Raw genomic sequence first — 21,082 nt, 5'->3', positions numbered from 1 at the left:
AAAACTTCTGTCATCAAACATACAAACGAACTCTTCAGCTTTATAATATTAGTATAGATGTACGCCAAAACATTCACTTATATGTAAAGAATAGTGATTGGCACTAATTCTTTACATATATTTTATTCACGCGTCGCGTCTGTACAAGTAGGTAATATTTAGTGTGTGTTTGTACGCCGCACGCGGCATTGTTTGATTTGCGGCGGCATCCTTTTCATAGAGCCGGCACGTGGCGAGGCGGCGCGGTAGAAAGCAAGGAAACGTACTATAAATAAAGGAATTATTTTAATTCCAGTCATTTCCAATTGAGCTGTGCTTCGAGCACTTGTACTTCTTTAATTTTAGACCCAAGGCATAAGGCTCAGACTTTTGACCTGACAATGTGGGGGAAGCAACTTAAAACAGAAAGTCTGCGCAAGTTCAATGAACTTTATGAAGAATATAAAAGTCTACACTCACTGAACAAATCTCTGGAATTACCAGAAAAAGAAAATAAAGTATGTGATGAAGATGAAGACGTAATAGACTTCGATAAACTCTATGAATGTCCCTCGACGTCATCTGGATCTTGTCTTCAAGGCTTAGTGATAGACGAGTTGGAGGAGTACCTGAGAAAACCAAGAACTGCCAGCTCGGAAGACATTTTAGATTGGTGGAGGACGCATGAGACAGAGTATCCGATTTTATCGAAAATGGCCCGTGATTTTCTCTCAATACCTGCAACTTCAGTACCTGCTGAGAGGTTATTTTCTAAAGCATCATTAGTAATTAGAAAACATAGAAATAGGTTAAGTGATGAGTCAGCCAGATGGTTACTTTGTATTAATTCTTGGTCAAAAAAATTGATATAAAGTATCATAACCTAATGATAAAGCTGTTGATTTGTGTTGTATTTTATTTTTTATTCAAATAAATGATAAATCGTAAAACTCTTTTATTCAATTTCTTATAAGTTGAGGGTTTAATCTCTTTCTAGACAGATAAGTATTGTTCTTTAAAATACAGTCAAGTTATTGTAATTAATTTGTTTTTTTACATGTTTTAGCAAATGTAAGCTTATAAATCATAAATGTTTATTAAGAAACAGTTACTTCCATGGAAAACGACATATAGGTCAGTTGATTTTTCGAATTTCTTATCAAATCTTCAGTTATTTATTAATCTGCTTGATCTTTACTATGGCTATGTTAATTCAAGCTCACAATGTTCCAATTCTAATACGTTTTTCTAAGATTTAAAGTAAACTTTAATAAATAGTAATAGACTAATAGGTAATTGCAAGACTTGCAAGACTCTTGCTGCAAGACCAAGACCAAGACCAAGACTGGGAGCGCAAGACCAAGACCAAGACCAAGACCAGGTGTATTGGCGCAAGACCAAGACCAAGACTGGCTAAGTCTCGTCTTGTTCTTGCATTTGGGCAACACTACGTGTCATACGGGATGTGCAATCAAATTTTCTTTTTTATGCCATTAGAGTGGCAAACATCGTATGAATCTGCACCGCTATGTGGTTGAAATCCCACGATCTCGCACTAAACGATTTGCTTCCTCGTTCCTAATACGCACCGCAAAAATTTGGAACGCCCTTCCGGCTTCCGTTTTTCCAACGAACTATAACTTGGGTATCTTTAAATCAAGAGTGAATAGGCATCTTCTAGGCAAGCGCGCTCCACCTTAGGCTGCATCTTCACTTGCCACCAGGTGAGATCGTAGTCAAGCGCTAGTCTATATATTAAAAAAAAAGAAACATATTTACCGTCCGCCTGATAGTAAACGAAGAACATTTTCATTTTTATCGCTGTAAAATGCTAAACTTTTCATCCAGAAAAGATATATGAGACTTGGCAATGCAGATGGTATGCACTAGAATCCTCACTAAAACCCCAGAGAAAATTCTCTGTCATAGAAAGACGCCACGGGAAGGCCGTGCACAATACCGTAACGCAAAGACCGTATCGTAATGACACCTACAATATCGAGATCTTTGCAGACGCGATACTTACTCTACTTTTGCTCTTGAGCGGCTGGTTTAGTAGTGCCTTATTTACCACAGGGCATAATACAACTTGAAAGCAACATACTTTTCTGGTATACTCTGTAAGACTGAGGTAATTTCCCAGTCGGGCTCGGTAAAGGTTCGTGCGAATCTTTTGCTAGAATGTCCAGCTGGAACATCCCTTGTGCTCACTTGTCAACAGGAGTATACGACTTAATATATATAAAAACAAAAAAAGTATTTCTGTCAAAATAATGAAGATGGCTTAGTATTATTTATGAAGAAGTAAAGTTGACATAAAATTGGAAATAATTTTTTTTGTTCAAGTAAATGTCCAAAATTTTTAATTCAACAGCAACATTAAAACGAATTACTTACTCAGAACTAACTCGTCCCAAACATCGCTAAAGAAATACCTAATATACTCAATCATTTCAACGTTACCAATTTAAATTTTCGACGTCATTTAAAGGCCGCTGCAAACGTAACGTACACGAAACGACATTAGAACCGGAACGGGATGGGTACGGAACCTGGTTAGTGTTTGATTCGCATGATTTATTTTTGTGTTACCCACACATGGGGAAATTCTAAATGGAAACTATAGACGGCGCCAGGGTCGCTTAGACCGAATATAAAATCATCATATCAAGAATTTCGCTCTGGCGGGTACATCGTTCCATACCTTAATTGGCTAAAGCACCGACACGGTAAGTCGGAGATGCAGGTTCGATCCCCGCTGGGACGGTCGATTTTTGATATGATATTAAAAATTGTCTAGTAATTAAGTAATTCTGTAACAAACAGTAGGTAAATGCACGTGCTAAGCATCTTCGCCGACGATATTTGTGCCGCACCGCGTGTTTCACGTTCCCGTCCCGGTCGCACTTTCGTGACGTACGCTCTTGCTTACATTTTCTATGGACTAATATTTCCAAATCTCTTTACTATCTTTACTGTACAAAGTTGTTTATTTATTCTCTCAAATCTGAATATTCAATAAATATAATTATAATCATTAAAGAACTGACCGTCGCTCCTGCAAGGCGCTCCAAGGCCGTCTCTCCGTCCTCTACGCCAAGAATAGTTCCGTATGGTCCATGACCAGCCACATCCACCGCCTCCGGTACCAAGATAAAAATAAGAAGGTTATAAGCGATATCGCTGTTGATGTCAGGTAATTAAAAAAAAATTATTTCGAAATTGGTTTTTATTTATTTAAATTAAACAAAAAAAACATTTATTTCGAAATTTGTTTTTATTTATTTAAATTAAAAAAAAAAAAAACATTTATTTCGAAATTTGTTTTTATTTATTTAAATTTTAAAAATAGAAAACGTTTTCGAATTAGTGAAGATATGCCGTTTAATCGTTTCGGCTTGTGTTATTAAGTCTATTTTAAGTTTCAATCGTAATTAAATAATAGCAAAGAAAAGAACATAATATGATCAATTAACTCATAAATTGATAATAATACTAAAAGGACTGATAGTTCCAGGAGATATAGTAGTTGACTTTTCTTGCAACCATATATTACACAATCCCTTCGTGTATCTGTTATACCTGGGTCTTCTATTCACTCTTTTTATCCGCCAGTCCGCAGTAGAGTAGCGGTTTGGATTAAGCCCCAATCCTCTTCCTACATGGAGAAAGGGATCTATGCCCAGCTGTGTGGGATGTTACATACTGAAGCATATATACACATTACTATATATAATAGTAAGATATATTTAAAACAATGAAGCACGTATTTGCTGTAACGCGCCCATTAAGGATATCCTGGATCGATTTTATCGTATTCGATTCAATTCATTTTTGACTCAGGTAGCCATAGCCATGAAGAATGTCACATTTTATAAAATATTCCTTTATTCATAAGAACGACGACCGTAAAAGTCGACCAGGGTAAGGCTTTAGATTAAGAACCGTCGAATTATCTAAGCTCAAAATTTGACCGTTAATCGGCATAATTTCATTACAAAAAAAAAAAAATAACCCTAACCTATCTAATTTCAAAATGAAGGTTCTTAATCTAAAGCCTAGCCGTCGAACAGTATGTTGAGTAAAACATACTAATCTTATAAGTAATAAATAGCTGTGGACAGTCACATTTAGGATGTATCAAAAAAATCATGATAAAACTATCACTTTTAAGACTTTAAAAAATAGACGCTAAGAGTAATTATTTCTACTTAACATTTTTTAATCAAAATTTCAGGAGAGGGAAAATGTATGTAGCCTCAAACCAGACCGGACAGCTGATCCAGGTGAACCTTTTTGATAAGAAAGCACCGACTGTTCGGTTAACAGACATCGGGAGACCTAGCAAGGTGAGCGTGATTGAAGCAGTGACGTACTGATCTAAAGTTTTTTTTTTATATCACTAGGTCGGCAAACAAGCGTACAGCTCACCTGATGGTAAGCGATTACCGTAGCTTATAGACGCCTGCAACACCAGAAGCATCGCAAGCGCGTTGCCGACCCAATCCCCAATCCCCCAGGAGCTCTGGTCACCTTACTCACCAACAGGAACAATACTGCTTGTGCAGTATGAAAATTACTTTTTTGAAAACTATTGGAACTATGTTTTTGTCTTTGTTTTCTGCCGTACTTCACTTGTATAGCGTGTTAGCTCGTGTGCAGTGTTTTAAAAGGGTTGAATCCAACCTTTATCCTTCTTCTTGTAAATAGGACATCTTCTTCGTATTCAACTAAAGATAACTTACACATAAACATTATTAGAATATATAAACACATATTACTACTAGCTATGCTCGCGACTTCGTTCGCATGGAATATTGTAATATCCCTGCATCTAATTTTATTCTCTTCTAAAAATGAGATTCCTGCTTTATATTGGCCCTATGAAGACCTTACATAAATTATTTTTTCTCAAATATTAGTATGAACTATTACTCAAGTACTAATATCCTTTTCAAAATCTGGAGCAGCCAGACTACGAAAGTACCTCAACCATATACTCTTTAATTTAATTTAATTTTTATTTTTTAATTTATTTATTTATTCCATCATCTTACATCTAACATTACAGGATATTAACCTAATGCGTTAGTGTCGTTGTCGTATTAAATACATGTCATAAACAGATAAAAAAAAAATTGGCATCACATTCAATTCCATAATTTCATTTAACAGAACAAAACAAAATTATTACTAAAGTCAAATTACATAATCTATATTAATGAAAACTATAATGATTTCATCACTTCAATAATTTTAATTAAAAAATAAAATAAATTAAATGAAAACCAATAAATAAATTTAAAACCTAATTAATAAAATTAAAATCCAATTAAATACTTGATAAAAATGTAATTAATAAAATAAAATATCAAAATTCTCTCTTAGAAGATCACAGCTAATTAACTCTGCTTTTCATGAAATTTAAGTTTGTTAGTTAATTTAAGTATTTTTAGTTTTAAGTAGTAGTGTATCAGTGGTGAGTAAGGTAGCTAGAGTTCCTGAGGAGGGTCGACGGTAGGGTCGGCGACACGCTTGCGATACTTCTAATGTTGCAGGCGTTTATAGGCTACGATAATCGATTACCATCAGGTTGACTGTACGCTTGGTTGCTAACCTAGTCATATATAAAAGTATCAAGTGTTATTTTGTGTCCAGGTATCTGTAGATTGGATAACAGGCAACGTTTACTTCAACGACGGTCGGGGTCACATGCGCTTATGTAACTTCGATAGTCGACGATGTGCAAAAATAATAAACGTCCCGGCTGCAGCACAGGTAATTAAACTCCACTAGGATTTATTTATGTGTCGGAGGTCCAGAAACACACAAAACACAAGCACAAATGCCCAGACCACGGTAACCATCTGTATGGCCAATACAAATGTATGCCATGTGCGAGGATCGAACTCGCAGCCGCCAGCGCAACAGCCGCAATCCTGTGCCAACCATGGAAATTAAGAATATTTAAAAGTTTCAGGCTCTGAGTAATAATCGTTGTCATCTTTACTTACTGGGATATAATTTTGTTCACCCTTTTATCTAGTATTCCCTGTTATTTAGCATTCTCTATTATTTGACATATAATAGTTAATACACTACAGAGTGCCTAGTGCGAGTTTTGTTTAATCCGTCTCGCTATAACGGGCGTAAATTTTAACTTCATTTTGTATGAGAAATTCGGCATTTCGACCTAGTTCTCGCGTTTGCCGCTAGATGACTCTGTATCGATTGTATCGTATACTATTCTTTATCGTCTAGGCTGCACTGTTTAAATTCCCATGCAAAATAATCTTCACGTATAAAAGCGTTTCTCTCATGTTTCTGTGAAAACAACTCGCACTAGGCACTCAGTAACTAAGTAATTCCTACAGTAACTAAGTAATTCGTTTCAACTAAAAGGAACTGTAGCAATCTAAATTTTTAATATAATTTTATTTGCGGTTTTAAAACGATGTAATATAATACTTTCGTATCTTCTACGTAAAAAGGTAATAAAACTTAATTATATGTCTAAAACTAAATGATAACAAACAGGTAACCGCGTTGGTGGTAGACCTGACGAACTACAAACTATTCTACTGCGTTAGTGAGCAGTCAGAGGCTGTAGTCAGATCTGCGACCCTCTCTGGTTCGGATGTAAGAGACCTTGCGTCTATCACTTGTTCTGGATTAGCAGCTGACTCCTTCTCACATGTTCTGTACGTTGCGAGTGAAGAAAACATCGTGAAAATGAACTATGATGGGACGATGATGTGAGTACCGATTATAATGATTTCATTGAGAATCTAAATTCTAAAGGGTGAAGTGTTAAAGTATACACTCAACTGAGGTAGGGCACAGCAGGAATTTCCTGCTCAAAATATGGAGCAGCCCGACTGGGGTAGTACCTCGACCTTACAGAAGATAACAGCTAAATAATACTGTTTTCAAGCAGTATTGTGGTCCTGCTGGTGAGTAAGGTGACCAGAGCTCCTGGGGGATTGGGGATTGGGTCGGCAACGCGCTTGCGATGCTTCTGGTGTTGCAGGCGTCTATAAGCTACGATAATCGCTTACCATCAGGTGAGCCGTGCGCTTGTTTGCCGACCTAGTGACATAAAAAAATAATATGTTAGGAACACTATCGTGTAGGGTGTGCTGTAGGAGGAAGCTAATACGCTACGCTAAGCTTCGACCTGTAATATCCCACTCCTGGGCATAGGCCTCTTTCCCCATGTAGGAGAAGGATCAGAGCTTAATCCACCACGCTGCTCCAATGCGGGTTTGGAGGATATATTCTTTACTATGAGTAACGATCGCTATCAGGTGTACATGATAATAATTGGGACCGGTGGTTTAACGTAACGTGCTCTCCGAGGCACGGTGGGTGATCCACAAGGACTGCACAAACATTCGGACCACGGCAACCATTTATGTATGTATGATGTGTGGCAAATACAAATATTAAGGCAGTCTTTAATGAAAAAGATATAATAAGAAATAATAGATTTTCATACTAGTAGTGCTGTTTTCTGTCGAATTACAGCACTGTCATTATTTTGATTGTATATTGCTTGTTATTTGCTTGTAACTTTTTATGAGTATCAAATAGATAAAAGCTAGGACAAAAGTTTTAATGAAAATAATCTGGTAATAGAGTCCTTTTCCATTATCAAAGCATCTGCTCTTTTAAGGGAATATTTAAATATCTTAGAAAGTACTAATAACTGAAAACGTTTCCGAAAAAAAAATACATTTCTTTTAGGCAAACAATAATTGGCGGCAACCCCATAGTCCGCTCTCCTCATCACCTCGCCTTATTTGAAGACTACCTCTACCTCTTGAGCGGCACCAACCTCACCCGCTGCTTAATCTTCGGTCCGAAGACTTGTTCCTCCTACACCCACCTACCCAACGCTACAGGGTTTGTCATTAATCATGCGAGCGCCCAAAGGAACGACACACGCAATCACTGTGACAGGTTAAATTGTTCCCATATTTGTGTGTTTTCAAAATATGGGCCACGGTGTGTTTGTCATGACGGAGGACCGCCTACTGGCGGAACTTGTTCGCCCATTCCCACAAGTGACGTAAGTTGACAATGAGAAATATATTGTAAGTATGAATGAAGTTATCTTTAATAATTAGTCAATTATTAATTAAATTATTATTACTCTTAATATTGGTAAATAAACGTACCTTATGTTTTTTATTACATGATTTTGGTTTTTGCTGAAGAAAAGTCATACTTTTTTATTTATGAAAACCACATTGTGTCTGGTTATGTCCAAGTAGTGCCTATGTATAAAAAGCCTACATGTGTGAAAAATGCTCAGGCATTGATTATACCGGAGATCTTTGTGCACCGTATCAACAATAAAGTGAATTTGAATCTGAACTTCGTCTGTTCCCAGATACCAAAGTTCTCAGGGCCGTCAGACTCAGAATCGGGCAGCAATGTACTGACGGTGGTGTTGGTGGTGTTGTTGGTGGCCTCACTGGTGGTGATGGGGGTCTACTTGTATTGGTTGATGAAACGAGCCACGAGGAGAGAGCCAACTGAATACTTGCAGTGAGTTGGTCTTCTGCTGTATGGAATTGAGGAGATTTGTGGAGATGTTTGATTTTAAGCAGAGGTTTGACTGAGGTATGGCTCAGCAGGAAATATCCCACTTAAAATCTGGAGCAGCCCTACGGAGGAGTAACTAAATTACTTAATAATGTTTATCATGTGCGGGGATCGAACCCGCAACCGCCAGCGCAACAGCCACAAACCAGTACTGTGACCGTTGCGCCAACGTGTCGTCTATAAGCTACGGTAATCGCTAATCATGTCAACTGTACGTTTGTTTGCCGTCGTAGTTGTTAAAAATTGATTTCAAGAAGTGGTCTAGCGATTATCAAATATAAGTAACTTTAATTACCGTCAAGAATACTGGGTTTGTTCTCGCGCAAGTCATTTAGTGAGATCACTGTAACTACTGTACTAAGATTTGTTTTTTGTAAATGTTTCTATTCTTTTGCAGAGTAATGTTCCACAACAACCCTGGGTCGTCTGTGGCTGCCCCAACAACTCCAGCTGTAGAAATATCTGAAGCTGAAGTCATTGCCAGGTAAGACTACTAATCTGTAGATGGATGCTGATATTTTTATTACTTATTAGCTGACCCGACAGACGTTGTGTTTTTTTTACGTGGGGAAAATCCATCATGGATCCTCCAGCCTCTTCCAGCGCGGGGGCGCCAGGGTTATGTCAGATTCCTACTGACTAAAAAACCACCACGTGTGAGCAGTCGTCCATCTGGGTGGGGCGAGATGGGGTCGCGCTAGCATTCGCCACCTGTCTTAACTATGAATATTGAATTCGAATGGGTATAACTAATAAAAATAAAAGGTGTTTATTATTCTAATGCTTTATGATATGCAAATTCTTAGTTTTTTTTTCTTACGATTCAGCATGTAATATCCCACTGCTGGATATAGGCCTCCACAAGATCACGCCGAAAATGGCGTGAACTCATGTGTTTTGCCCATAGTCACCACGCTGGGCAGGCGAGTTGGTGACCGCAGTACTGGCTTTGTCGCACCGAAGACGCTGCTGCCCGTCTTCGGCCTGTGTATTTCAAAGCCAGCAATTGGATGGTTATCCCGCTATCGGTCGGCTTTTTAAGTCCCAACGTAATAGTGAAACTGTGTTATCGCTTAGTCGCCTCTTACGATACCCACGGGAAGAGAGGGGGTGGCTATATTATTTGATGCCATAACCACACAGCATAATACACAATACCACAGAATAAAAACTAATATGATACCTAAATATCACCAGTAAAGAATATAGGTTCCCCCTCTCTTCCCGTGTGTATTTCAAAGCCAGCAGTTGGATGGTTATCCCGCCATCAGTCGGCTTTGTAAGTTCCAAGGTGGTAGTGGAACTGTGTTATCCTTTTGTCGCCTCTTACGACACCCACGGGAAGAGAGGGGGTGGCTATATTGTTGTTTATTTTATATTTTGACCACTCCTAATAAGTAAATTAAAAAAATATATATATAAAAATAGGTGAAATCCATAACTTGAATTAATGAATTTTTGTTTGCTAACCGTACGCACGGTTACTCTCACGCCTACATTGACGCGTATACAGATTGGTCACTCAACAACGCCACCAACGGGCGCCGCGTTCTCGTAGTTTGCAAGATCTAAACCTATATTAAACTTAAGTTACATTTTGGAGATAAATAGAATATGAATATGGATTCAGAATTTTTATTTGCGGTTAAAGTTGTGTATTTATTTCACAGCTTTTGTGATTTAATTTTCAGTGGCTTGGGAGTCCAGTTCAACAATCCATTTCTTTCAAACTTCTGGCAGCAGTCCTTCCGCAAGAAACGTAAGCCCTCTGTAAGTTCAATATAATTATATTACTCGCTGACTCGGCGAATTTCGTATATTTATGACGATCGCTGCTTATCGTTAGACTATAATCCAGTGCCATTGTTGATTTTTTTTATGTGATTTTATATATAGTTATGTATATATTTTTTTTCATTATAGGCCACAGGCAGCTCACCGAATATCCCCTCGCCCTCGGAAGTTCCCACGGAGACCTCGTCTGATTTGGAGGAAATATCAGCCCATACACCTCAAAGAAGTGAACAAAGCTAATTATTGATTGTTATTCTTTGTGATTATTCTATTTTATTTATTGAATTTTTTTTTAGTTAGTTTCAAATTATTGTTAATTTTGAATAGTTGTCGAATGTTTCTAATGAGTTCATTATGAATATGCATAATTTTAACTCTAATAATAATTTATCTAATTTTTTATATATAAGTAATAAATAGCATGTTGGTTTTAAAATTATTATCATTTGTTTATTGTATTTTACCTGAAATGATACATAAATTATTAAAATAAAGATCATTAATAAAACAATGTCTTTTTCTATAATTTGTAGACATTACAATATTCTCATTCAAGGAAATTCTTTTTTTTATTTAATTTTAAATGAGAAATTTGTTTAAAATAAAACTATAGTAAATATAAGAAATCATTTATTAATCTAATACATAGAAGTTACAAATAAAAGCAAAATTACTTCCACAGTTTCTTGATAGACATATTCTTCTCAGAGTCCTTTTGCATAACCTTGGCAACAGCCATTTCAAAATCTTCCTGTGTAACGTGGACTCTACGCTCTCTGAGAGCATACATACCAGCTTCAGTACAGACACCCTTGACCTCAGCTCCAGATGCACCTGGCATCAGTTCTGCTATTTTTCTTAGATTGATACCTCTTGTAAGATTCATTTTACGAGAATGAATTTTCAGAATATCTAAACGAGCCTCCTCATTTGGTGGGGGAAACTCAATCTTCCTGTCAATACGACCAGGTCTTAAAAGAGCAGGATCGAGAATGTCAATTCGGTTAGTAGCCATGATGACTTTAATGTTCTTTGTGGCCTCAAATCCATCCAGTTGGTTAAGCAGCTCTAACATAGTTCTTTGTACTTCAGAATCACCTCCGCTACCAGATTCAATACGGGATGATCCTATAGAATCGATTTCATCCATGAAAATAATAGAGGGAGCATGCTCTCTAGCCATCACAAAGAGCTCTCTTACCATACGACTTCCTTCACCAATAAATTTCTGCACCAACTCGGAACCAGAGACTCGGATGAAGGTGCATTCAGTGTGGTGGGCGACAGCACGCGCTAGTAAAGTCTTACCTGTACCCGGTGGACCATATAGTAACACTCCTTTAGGTTGAGCGATACCCAAAGCATCAAACAACTCAGGATGTTTAACTGGTAATTCAATAACCTCTTTGATCTCCTTAATTTGCTTGTCCAAACCTCCTACCATCTCATAAGTAGAATCTGGCACTTTTTCAACCATCATAAGAGACACAAGGGGATCGACTTTGTTTGGGAGGATTTTATGAAGAGTATAGCTTTCATTGCGAAGTGCGACGCGGCAGTTAGCAGTAACATCATTAATATCGACGTTTTTGTCTAAATCAACTACGAACTTGCCCTCTGGGTGCACTTTAACGAGTACCTTCTTTTTGTCCATAGGTTTAACGACCTCCCCGACGTAGGAACCTTGTTCCTGCAGAAGTTGGAGTTCTTCTCGCAGCATACGAACTTTAGCATTGAGTTCATTTCGTTGGGCTTGGAGACGACGAAGGTTTTGAGACTTTTCGGCAACGATTAATTGAAGTTCTTCGATCTTTGTTGTGTAGTAGGGCCGAAAGCCTTCACCCTTCACAGAGTCCACCTCCATTTTAGTAAGCGTCATTGTGGTAGTTCTCTCTTACATTAATGTCTAATAGAAGAGTTTAGTTACCAAACAAGAAACAAGGCAAACGAGAAATTATAATTTAACAACGGCGAATGAATGTCGATGACAATGACAACTTCTCTATTATCCAAGTCACTGTGACAATGTTGCACGCTAAAAAAAAGTATGTAAAAAGAGTGCACTAACAAAATAAAATCTTGTTATTATTTCCAAAAGAAGAAACAAAATCTGGCTATTATACATCACAATTGAATATTTTATTTACAACTAATTATTCGTATAATTTCTTTACTTTATTTTAACATATAAATAAATTATAACTAATTATTGGAACGAGTAGAAATATAGACATTATGATATTATGGCAACCGATGTTGAGTCAATTCACTTGCAAGGAATGAAAAGAACAAGCATTATTTTTTACTTCTGCTCACAAAACATTCCTCAAACATTTATCCTACAGTGATTAAAACTGAAAAATCTTAGATATTACGTTTTACGAAATTATTTAAATGTAAATTTATATGATTATGTAACTACTTTTATTCGTAGCGTTACGGCAACCCTACTAATTCAGTATTATAAATTGAAAGTTTATGAGGATGGATATATTGACGCACTATATTTACTTACTGATTACTGTACTTTTAAGCTGAAACTCCCATTCAAAATCATCACAATTTCAGATTAAGTTGTCATCTGCACACAGGACGTCGACTGCCACCAACCATTAATGAGCTGTTTACGTCATTAATTATTTAGAGTTTATCTTCTGCGATTTGGGTCAAAATACAAAAACAACGCTCACGAGGGAAACTATAATTATAACAAATCCCTTCATTGATTACCAGACTACCGCTTAAGAATCACTGGTCTCACTTCAGCCTATGGCAGTCCAGTGTTGGACATAGGCCTCCCCAAGTTCGCGCCAGACATCTCAGTTTTCCGCAATCCTCATCCAGCCTACACCGGCAATCTTACGTAGATCGTTGGTCCAGCGGGCCGGAGGATGTCCCACACTGCGTTTGCCAAGACGCGGTCTCCACCCCAGGACCCGTCTACTCCAACGGCCATCGGTCCTGCGACACAGATGACAAGCCCACTGCCACTTCAACTCGCTAATTCTGTTGACTATGTCGGTTACTTTCGTTCTCTTATGGATAGTCTAATTTCTAATCCTATCTTTGAGATAAATCCCAAGCATAGCCTGTTCCATTGCACGCTGAGCGACTTTAAATTTGTGGACCAGTCCCTTCGTCAGTGTCCATGTCTCGGCTCCGTATGTTAACACAGGCAGGACGCATTGCTCGAACACTAAGCAAAAACACTAAAGAATTGCGGAATCTTCGAAGTGAAGACTCGACGAAGCCTGCCAAACGCCGCCCAGCCCAACCGAATCCTCCTGTCGGCCTTCTTCCCGAAGTTGTTGCGGCCTAGTTGGATAGTATGGCCTAGGTAAATATAATCCTGAACAACTTCGAGAAGGGTACCATCGACCGATACCGGTCTCGGTATGATTTGGTTGTTAAGCATAATTGGTCACTAACCACTGGTCTAGTTGGCTAAAAAGAATGTAAAACAATTTACAATAATAATAATTTATATTATTTACAATAATAATAATATATATAATAATTTAGGGCATTGTTGGGGCTGCCGCGGTACTGCAGTGCCTCTAGTATGTTCGCGCACGCAGGGGTCGACAGTTTCCCGGCCATTCTGCGCAAAAAGGCTAGCTCACTTTTAACACGTTCACTGCGTAGCTCAAAAATACAATATTTCCACTGGTGCGGTACAAGACGATATTGCTATGTACTATAATTTTTTCTAATGCGAAACAAGACTAATGTGTCCGGTACTCCATTTTTTTTTAAACTTCTATTTCTCATTAAGTTTTTACTTTATGGCAACTTTTTGACTTTTATCGGTATCTAAAAACCTTAAACTATATTCATTTCTCTTGGTTGTAGAATTGGACTACTAATTTTACATTTATAGATATAAACATCTTACAGGACTTAAATGTCATGTAGCGCACCTAAAGTGGTGAAATTTTCTAATAGTCGATAAACAGATAGTGATGTTAATAAGAAAACAAATATTTATCGATATTATTTTTATTTATAAAGAAAATTAACCCTTAATTAGGCGCATGGGGTCACGGGCATTTCAAATTGAAAAATATATATCTTTGAGAGATTTGAGCACGCCCATGCTCATTCTAGCTTCCTAACTTCCCTCAGGGTACGCAAATCAGTCGCTTCCAGAACATCTACGCATATGCACTGGTCGCTTTTCTCTAGAGCGCTGACCCCATGCGACCACTTACGTGATTTTTTTTTGCAGAGGTAAGTTTTTATTTTTATGTTTTTACTTCGTTTATATTCGTAAATTGATAATTTTTATATTAGTATATATGTATTTATATACCAGCTATTTAATTTACCTATTTTTGTGTTTATTTGCAAAGACTTTTTCTTTTATTTTCAGTTTATTGATTTTTTAACTGGCTAATAATAGGCAGTTATTGGAATGGCTGGAGGTGGCCGACGATGAGCAAGATGTTGCTAGTTCTGCTTCGGAAGACAAATTAGTAAACGGCAACGCTGTGAATAGTTCCCATATGATTTTGGTAGTAAAATTGAAGAGTTCGCAGATAGTCAAGTTATATCATCTGAATCATCGGTAGCAAAAGTGATGTTGATTGCAATGAACAACTTTGGACTGGTTATAATTTTGGAAGAGAAGTAGAAATCTGGCTATATTTTGTCATCTTCTAAAGTTATCTGGCATCAACGCATTTATCATACTCAGATCGAATGCTAATAAGAATATTGCACATACAAGACAGATTTTTTTTAAATTGGCAGCAGCACTTATAGAAAGTCACTAAAAGCATCGTATTAGCAGCTTTCTGTCCCTGCGTCAGCAAAAAAATGGCTCCGTGAAGCAAATGATATGAAAAAGACGGTGCATCAGTCAATATCTAAGCGCGGACGTTGCTCATTGTATCCTAGGAAGGACGACAAAAAGGTGCCAACCAAATGTCATAAGTGTTGTAAATTTGTTTCTCAACAACACTCTAAAGTATACTGGGTCGATTGCAGATAAAAATAATCGGCTAATGAAACTTATTATTATTTTTTTAAATAAGCGAATCGGCTAAGTCAAAAATTATGTAGTTTAAGGAGTAGTTAGAAGTTTGTCATTTTTTGTTTAAATTTTAAGTCAGAGCTATATTTGTGTTTATGAAAGTTAAAGATAATAAAGAACACTAATATTTTATATAATCCAATCATTGTTTTATTTATTTCATACACTCCTTTATCAATCTTGTTTTTGGGGTCACTCGAGACCCCATGCGACTAATTGTGTGATTTTCTTAATGCGCCTAATTAAGGGTTAATTAACAATATTTTCATGAGCTTTATTAAAACAGGCAAGACAAAAAACTTTCTTACACTCAACACACATCAATTTAACTTTTGGCACCTTTTTATCAGCTTCCCGGCTAGTCATTGTTTTACGTAATTCCTGATAGCAAAGTGTGCATTGTTTTCTTTTTGCAATTTTTTCTAAGCTATGGTACTTCTTTTTTTCTGAAGACTTAATATCGTCGTGGAATGTACATCCAGTGATGTTTTGTATAATAGATTCAACAAAATCTATCAATGTTTCTTTTTTCTTAGATATATTATTATGAATTATCCACGCATTAACAACACACGTACCGAAAAGAAAACTCATCATAAGTTTTCGGTACCATTTGATGCCCCTTCTTAATGACGAATAATATGCTGTCATTTGGTCGCTATAATCGACTCCTTTCTTATGCAAATTATATAAAGATATACACTCTGGCTTGTAAATTCGCTCACCATTTCTTTTCTTTTGGCCTATCTCTTTTACAGCTGCAACATGATTCTTACAAGTTGTTATCATCGTAACAGTCCGTTTATCATGCCATTTGATTATTTTAACTCCGTTTTTGTTCATTTTGCCAATACACTGACCTCTCTTCAGTTTAGTCGATATAACATTTTTAGGAAGACCTCTTCTATTTATTCTGATTGTTCCACACAGTTCTGTTTTTTTCTTTAAAAGGTCTTCTGCCAAACCCAATGAGGTATAGAAATTATCAGCTATAATAGTTCTACCGCTTCCACCTAAGTCTTTTATTAATCTTAGGACGATATCATGGCCATGTGGCTGGTTTCCAGGTCTATCATTTTTACCTGTATAAACAATCATGGACCATGTATACCCTTCAGGTGTACATAATTTATATAATTTTATTCCGTATTTATGGCTTTTATTTTTTATATATTGTCGGAATTTCAGTCGTCCACGCCACGGAATCATAGATTCGTCAATTACTAAATACTGGCCGGGTGTTAAAACTTCATTAAATTTGCTCAAAATCATATTCAAAACATCACGAACTTTGCATAATTTGTCCGTTGGATCAATTGCATCATTACTGAAATGCCAGCATTTCAATAGCAATATAAATCTATCTCGCGTCATTAATGATTGAATGTATTCATTTTTATAACATGTCTTTTTTGACCAATAGTTACATAGGCTTGGTAGTTTCACCACTCCCATTGTCATTAAGATACCCATAAAAGTGCACATTTCCTCAAAACTTGTGTCTACCCACTTTTTCAGTCTAGACTTATTTTTGACATTTTCATCATTACAAACATTATTTGCATAATAATTTGTCTCTGCTACCATTTTATGTATAATGTCATCAGTAACAAATAGCTTATAGATTTGAAATGGTGATGTCACATTGGGTGGAATATTTATTACAGTTTCATTTTTAAAATGACCAATATTTGGCATCGAAGAGGTAATATCTACCCATTCGCTATCTTGTGGCGTAGTCAACGGACTCTTAATACTGACTGTATTTTCATCACCAATCATAGATACCGTCTCTGTATCACTTGAAGAACTTTCAGAACTAGAAGGCTCATAATTTCTGTCACTGTCTGTACTTATGTCGCTATAATTATGTGGGTTTTCATTTACAATCTGATTAGTCTCTGGATGACGAGCTATTGCATCCGTCGCGCAATAGTTTGAACTAGTATCCGGTAATGATAAATCTATTGCTTGCGAGGTATTAACTGCATTGCTACATTTTTTAATCAAATATTTGGACGTTATTGTGCATGTCTTATTGTTATTAATCTCCAGGGTTTTTTGTTTAGGATTACTATTCATATATGTATGATGAATATGATCTGTATCAATTTTTTTCTGTTTATTTGACTTTGGTGTAGATAATAATTCTTTTATAGATTCTGGTGTCAGCTTGCAATCAACATTTAATAAATTATTATAAGATAAGTCACTAAGTGAGCCAGCTTCACTGGAACATCCAGAAAAAGAGACATTGTGTAATACTGTATATGTATTACTAGTCGAGGGACTTTCATATGTATTTTTTTGATTAATATTTTTATTTGTAATTGACTGCTGAAAATGTGGCCCAGGTGATGTAGCTGTAACTGAATGCGATGGAATCTTTATATTATTTAAAACTTTGATTTTCTTACCAGGAGGTAAAATCTTTTGATTTGTGCCTGTGCCGTCCGATTTTATATTATCATCTTCCTTTTTATCTTCGAAAACACTCGCAAGCATTTTTCGGGAGCGCTTCATTTTGAATTTAAAGTTTTTAACTATTACGTATTTAAAGAGCGGGAAAATATAATAAATATCGACAAACGTCTAACTGCAATCAAAGTCAGATTATCACTAACACATACGCCCCCGCCACCAGTGCGATACCGGACATGCACAGACAAGTCGTATTCGTCCGGTAACGCACTGAACGCAAAGTTTTTTCGTTCTGTGCGTACAGGGCCAATATGCTATGTATTTTTTTTTCTATTGTAATAAAACCGACGTAAAGTAAGAAGCAATAATATATATTTGTCTTCTTTTAACTCAGAGAATATCGTACCTAAAATTAAGCCGCACGAGCGAGAAAAACTGGTTTTTGACGCTCGCACCGCGGTAAAGTTCATTACCGGCTACATATGTCCGGTAACGCAGTGAACGTGTTAAGGCGAGTGCGCGGCAGCCGCAACAATGTCTTAAGGGTCATCGCCGATAGCGGGGACTGTCCACTACTCAGGCATCTGTGTGACATTACAATGTCACTTTTAGTTATTAAGTACTAACATTAGTTATTAAGCTTTCATCTTTTATTTTTACTAACAATTATGGACCCTTTGTTGTCTGAGTAATAAACATTTTTATTTTTATTTTTATTTTTTATTTTTATTTTTTATTTTTAATAAGATCGATGCCTCTGTATCGTAGGCACTTGTGCAAGGTAGTAGTGAAAAAGCAACATACAAAATTCTGAACCATATCTAATTCTATGATATACAAAAATACAGTCGAATTGAGAACCTCCTCCTTTTTTGGAAGTCGGTTAAAAATTAAGACCTACACAACCATTATTCCAACACTCGATTTTGAACGAAGTTAAAAAATAACACTACGACGATTCTACATTACGACCATAGATCAAGTAAAAAGAATAGATAACGCACTTAGAACAAAAAAGTGAAGCCACTTTTTTAAATATGTGTGAGTGAGTGAAGTGTTGACACTTTTTAAAAAAAGTCCCTGAAAATTTTATTAAATGGGATTAAACACAATTAATTTAATATAGGTAAAATGGGTATGCGACAATAAAAATCTGTTTATAGTTTTAAATATATTTACTCCTTTTTTGCTTCAAATTGTTAAATAAATCTATTGCAGCCATGTTTTATTTAATGAATTATATAAATCTGTGTCAATGAAAATTGCGTTTTTAAGTAATTGATGATTCCTCTAAAGGGCAAGTTCCTGTTTTAAAGACGTCTAATTCTTTGCTGTAATGATTTAATTTTTTTACATTTTTTTTTAAATAAAGTTCCTGCTTTTTTAATTTTTCTCTTAGTTTATGTTTTCTAGGTGTATCAAAGATTGAATATTGGTTAACGACTAATTTAAGACTCATCCGGTAGATCCTAGAACAAAAAATTCAACATTAAAATACCTAGTAGTAAGTAGTAGTATATACGTGATGGTACTCTGCGAAGTCCACGTTTTGTACCGTACATGTCAGCTTTATCAAAATGGTTTGAACAAACCACACTAGATGAGGATGACTGTCGTTGTAGTTCATTTCAGCTCAGTCGGACAGCAGCTACCTATTCTATCTATCTCCTATTAAAATATTCGTTGGAAACCTAAAATCATGATATTTAGTAGTAAAATATGAGTAGTTAATTCACAAATTTAAACAGACAAAAACGAGTTAAAAATTCATATTGACTTCAATTTAGGTAAAACATAAAATCACACGATAAAAAAAACACAATAATGATGTCCACTTTCTACTTAATTATTTTTCTATGATTGCCTACAATTTACTTACCCGCATTTTGCGCTAATGGAAATAAAAATTACTGGTAACACTCCCTCGGTACGTCATTTCGGGGCATAGAAATTATAAGTTCCGAATAACCTCAATATTATTTTGAAATAACAAAAAATATAAAGTTTTGTATGTATTTACGTGTGAAACGATATTTCTTCAGACTTTTTGTTCACTTTGGTATTGTTTTTGCACCATTTAATTACAAAAGAACGGCATTTTATAGGCAAAGTTACTGTACGAGGCCTCGTGAGATACTAACGAAAATGAGCGTAGTTTGATGCATATGTGTGCGTGAGCGCGTGTGTTTACTTGAAGGAGCCGAGTTTTGTGGCTTCACTAACAACAAAGGCCGCGCATTATCTACCTTTTTTTACTTCATCTATGATTACGACAAAAATTGTAATAATTAATGAGTACTAAATTAAAACATTCATAACAAATACTTAAAATATTTTAAAATCGTAATTTTAAGTTTTCTAAATATTAATAAAAAAATCTATTAGCACTTAAATATCGTGCAAATATTTAAATTGTGTGGTGGTGTATTTCCAGCCAAAATTTTAGCGCGATAAGAATAAGAACGGCAAGCGGCAGTTGCTTTTACGCGACGTGTGACGCATGTTGTGCCATAGAGAGTGCGGCCGTGGCATTTGTATCGTTATCAGTAATAGAAAAAGTAAATAAAAGAAAATTGACAGGTAACTTCATTGACAAAGTTGACAAATTGTGTTAACAAAAATGTTATTGATTTATTTAAAGTTTGTTTTATAATGTAAAAAAAAAATTGTTTCCTATTATATTGTATGTTTTAATATTATTAATTGTTAAGATAATGAAAAAAATCTCAAGAGATAACTAAAAGTTTTCCTTTGTGATGACATAAACATTTTACTAATTTTATTTTTGCGTTTATGAAAGGTAATGTTTAATATTTTATATAGTTTATGTCATTATATTATAAAAATAATACAAATTAACAATTCTTTTTTGTGTAATGATTTTTTTGTTTATATTAATAGTTTATTATAGAATTTAAAAAAAAACCAATAGTCAAGGTAAATACTACATTCTCGTGACAGATGTGAATGAAAATTATTATTTATGACAAGTTTCAAATAACTAATAGTTAAATAATTTTAATTCTAAAATAATAATATAAGCAATATATAATAATAAATTCCTTCTCCAACATGGAGAATGTGGGCTATGCCCACTGGTATGTTACAGGCTGAATGCTTTATATAATAATAAATTCATTGACATATTTTTACAAATATACAACATAAAGTAATTAAAGTAAAATCAAAATAAGAATTTTATAATTACATATATTTTTTTATATTTTTTAATTTCATTTGTTC

General features: G+C 35.6%; 3 protein-coding genes across 3 annotated transcripts in view; 1 reads left to right on the top strand and 2 right to left on the bottom strand.

Moving 5' to 3' along the window:
- Positions 1-10,816, top strand: part of LOC123665380 (putative vitellogenin receptor) — a 55,468-nt gene extending 44,652 nt beyond the window's left edge. The window contains exons 28-36 of the mRNA XM_045599692.1: positions 3,023-3,175; positions 4,217-4,328; positions 5,638-5,757; positions 6,517-6,734; positions 7,726-8,050; positions 8,375-8,532; positions 8,987-9,062; positions 10,201-10,359; positions 10,513-10,816. Coding sequence (XP_045455648.1) covers positions 3,023-3,175; positions 4,217-4,328; positions 5,638-5,757; positions 6,517-6,734; positions 7,726-8,050; positions 8,375-8,532; positions 8,987-9,062; positions 10,201-10,359; positions 10,513-10,623 — 1,432 coding nt within the window. The 3' untranslated portion in view covers positions 10,624-10,816. The remainder of the gene's footprint in view (positions 1-3,022; positions 3,176-4,216; positions 4,329-5,637; positions 5,758-6,516; positions 6,735-7,725; positions 8,051-8,374; positions 8,533-8,986; positions 9,063-10,200; positions 10,360-10,512) is intronic.
- Positions 10,817-11,000: 184 nt separating this feature from the next.
- Positions 11,001-12,379, bottom strand: LOC123665408 (26S proteasome regulatory subunit 8). The gene has a single exon (XM_045599720.1). It carries the CDS (start codon positions 12,260-12,262, stop codon positions 11,054-11,056), a length of 1,209 nt encoding a protein of 402 aa, XP_045455676.1. The 5' UTR covers positions 12,263-12,379; the 3' UTR covers positions 11,001-11,053.
- A 3,288-nt stretch (positions 12,380-15,667) lies between these two features.
- Positions 15,668-17,941, bottom strand: LOC123665378 (piggyBac transposable element-derived protein 4-like). The gene has a single exon (XM_045599691.1). The coding sequence runs from the start codon at positions 17,939-17,941 to the stop codon at positions 15,668-15,670; it is 2,274 nt and encodes a 757-aa protein (XP_045455647.1).
- Between the last annotated feature and the right edge of the window lie 3,141 nt (positions 17,942-21,082).

Source organism: Melitaea cinxia, chromosome 24 (genome assembly GCF_905220565.1).
Source record: "Melitaea cinxia chromosome 24, ilMelCinx1.1, whole genome shotgun sequence".
NCBI classification, from domain to species: domain Eukaryota; kingdom Metazoa; phylum Arthropoda; class Insecta; order Lepidoptera; family Nymphalidae; genus Melitaea; species Melitaea cinxia.
The sequence above is the reverse complement of the archived record's forward strand: the minus strand, read 5'-3'. Positions and strand labels throughout refer to the sequence as shown.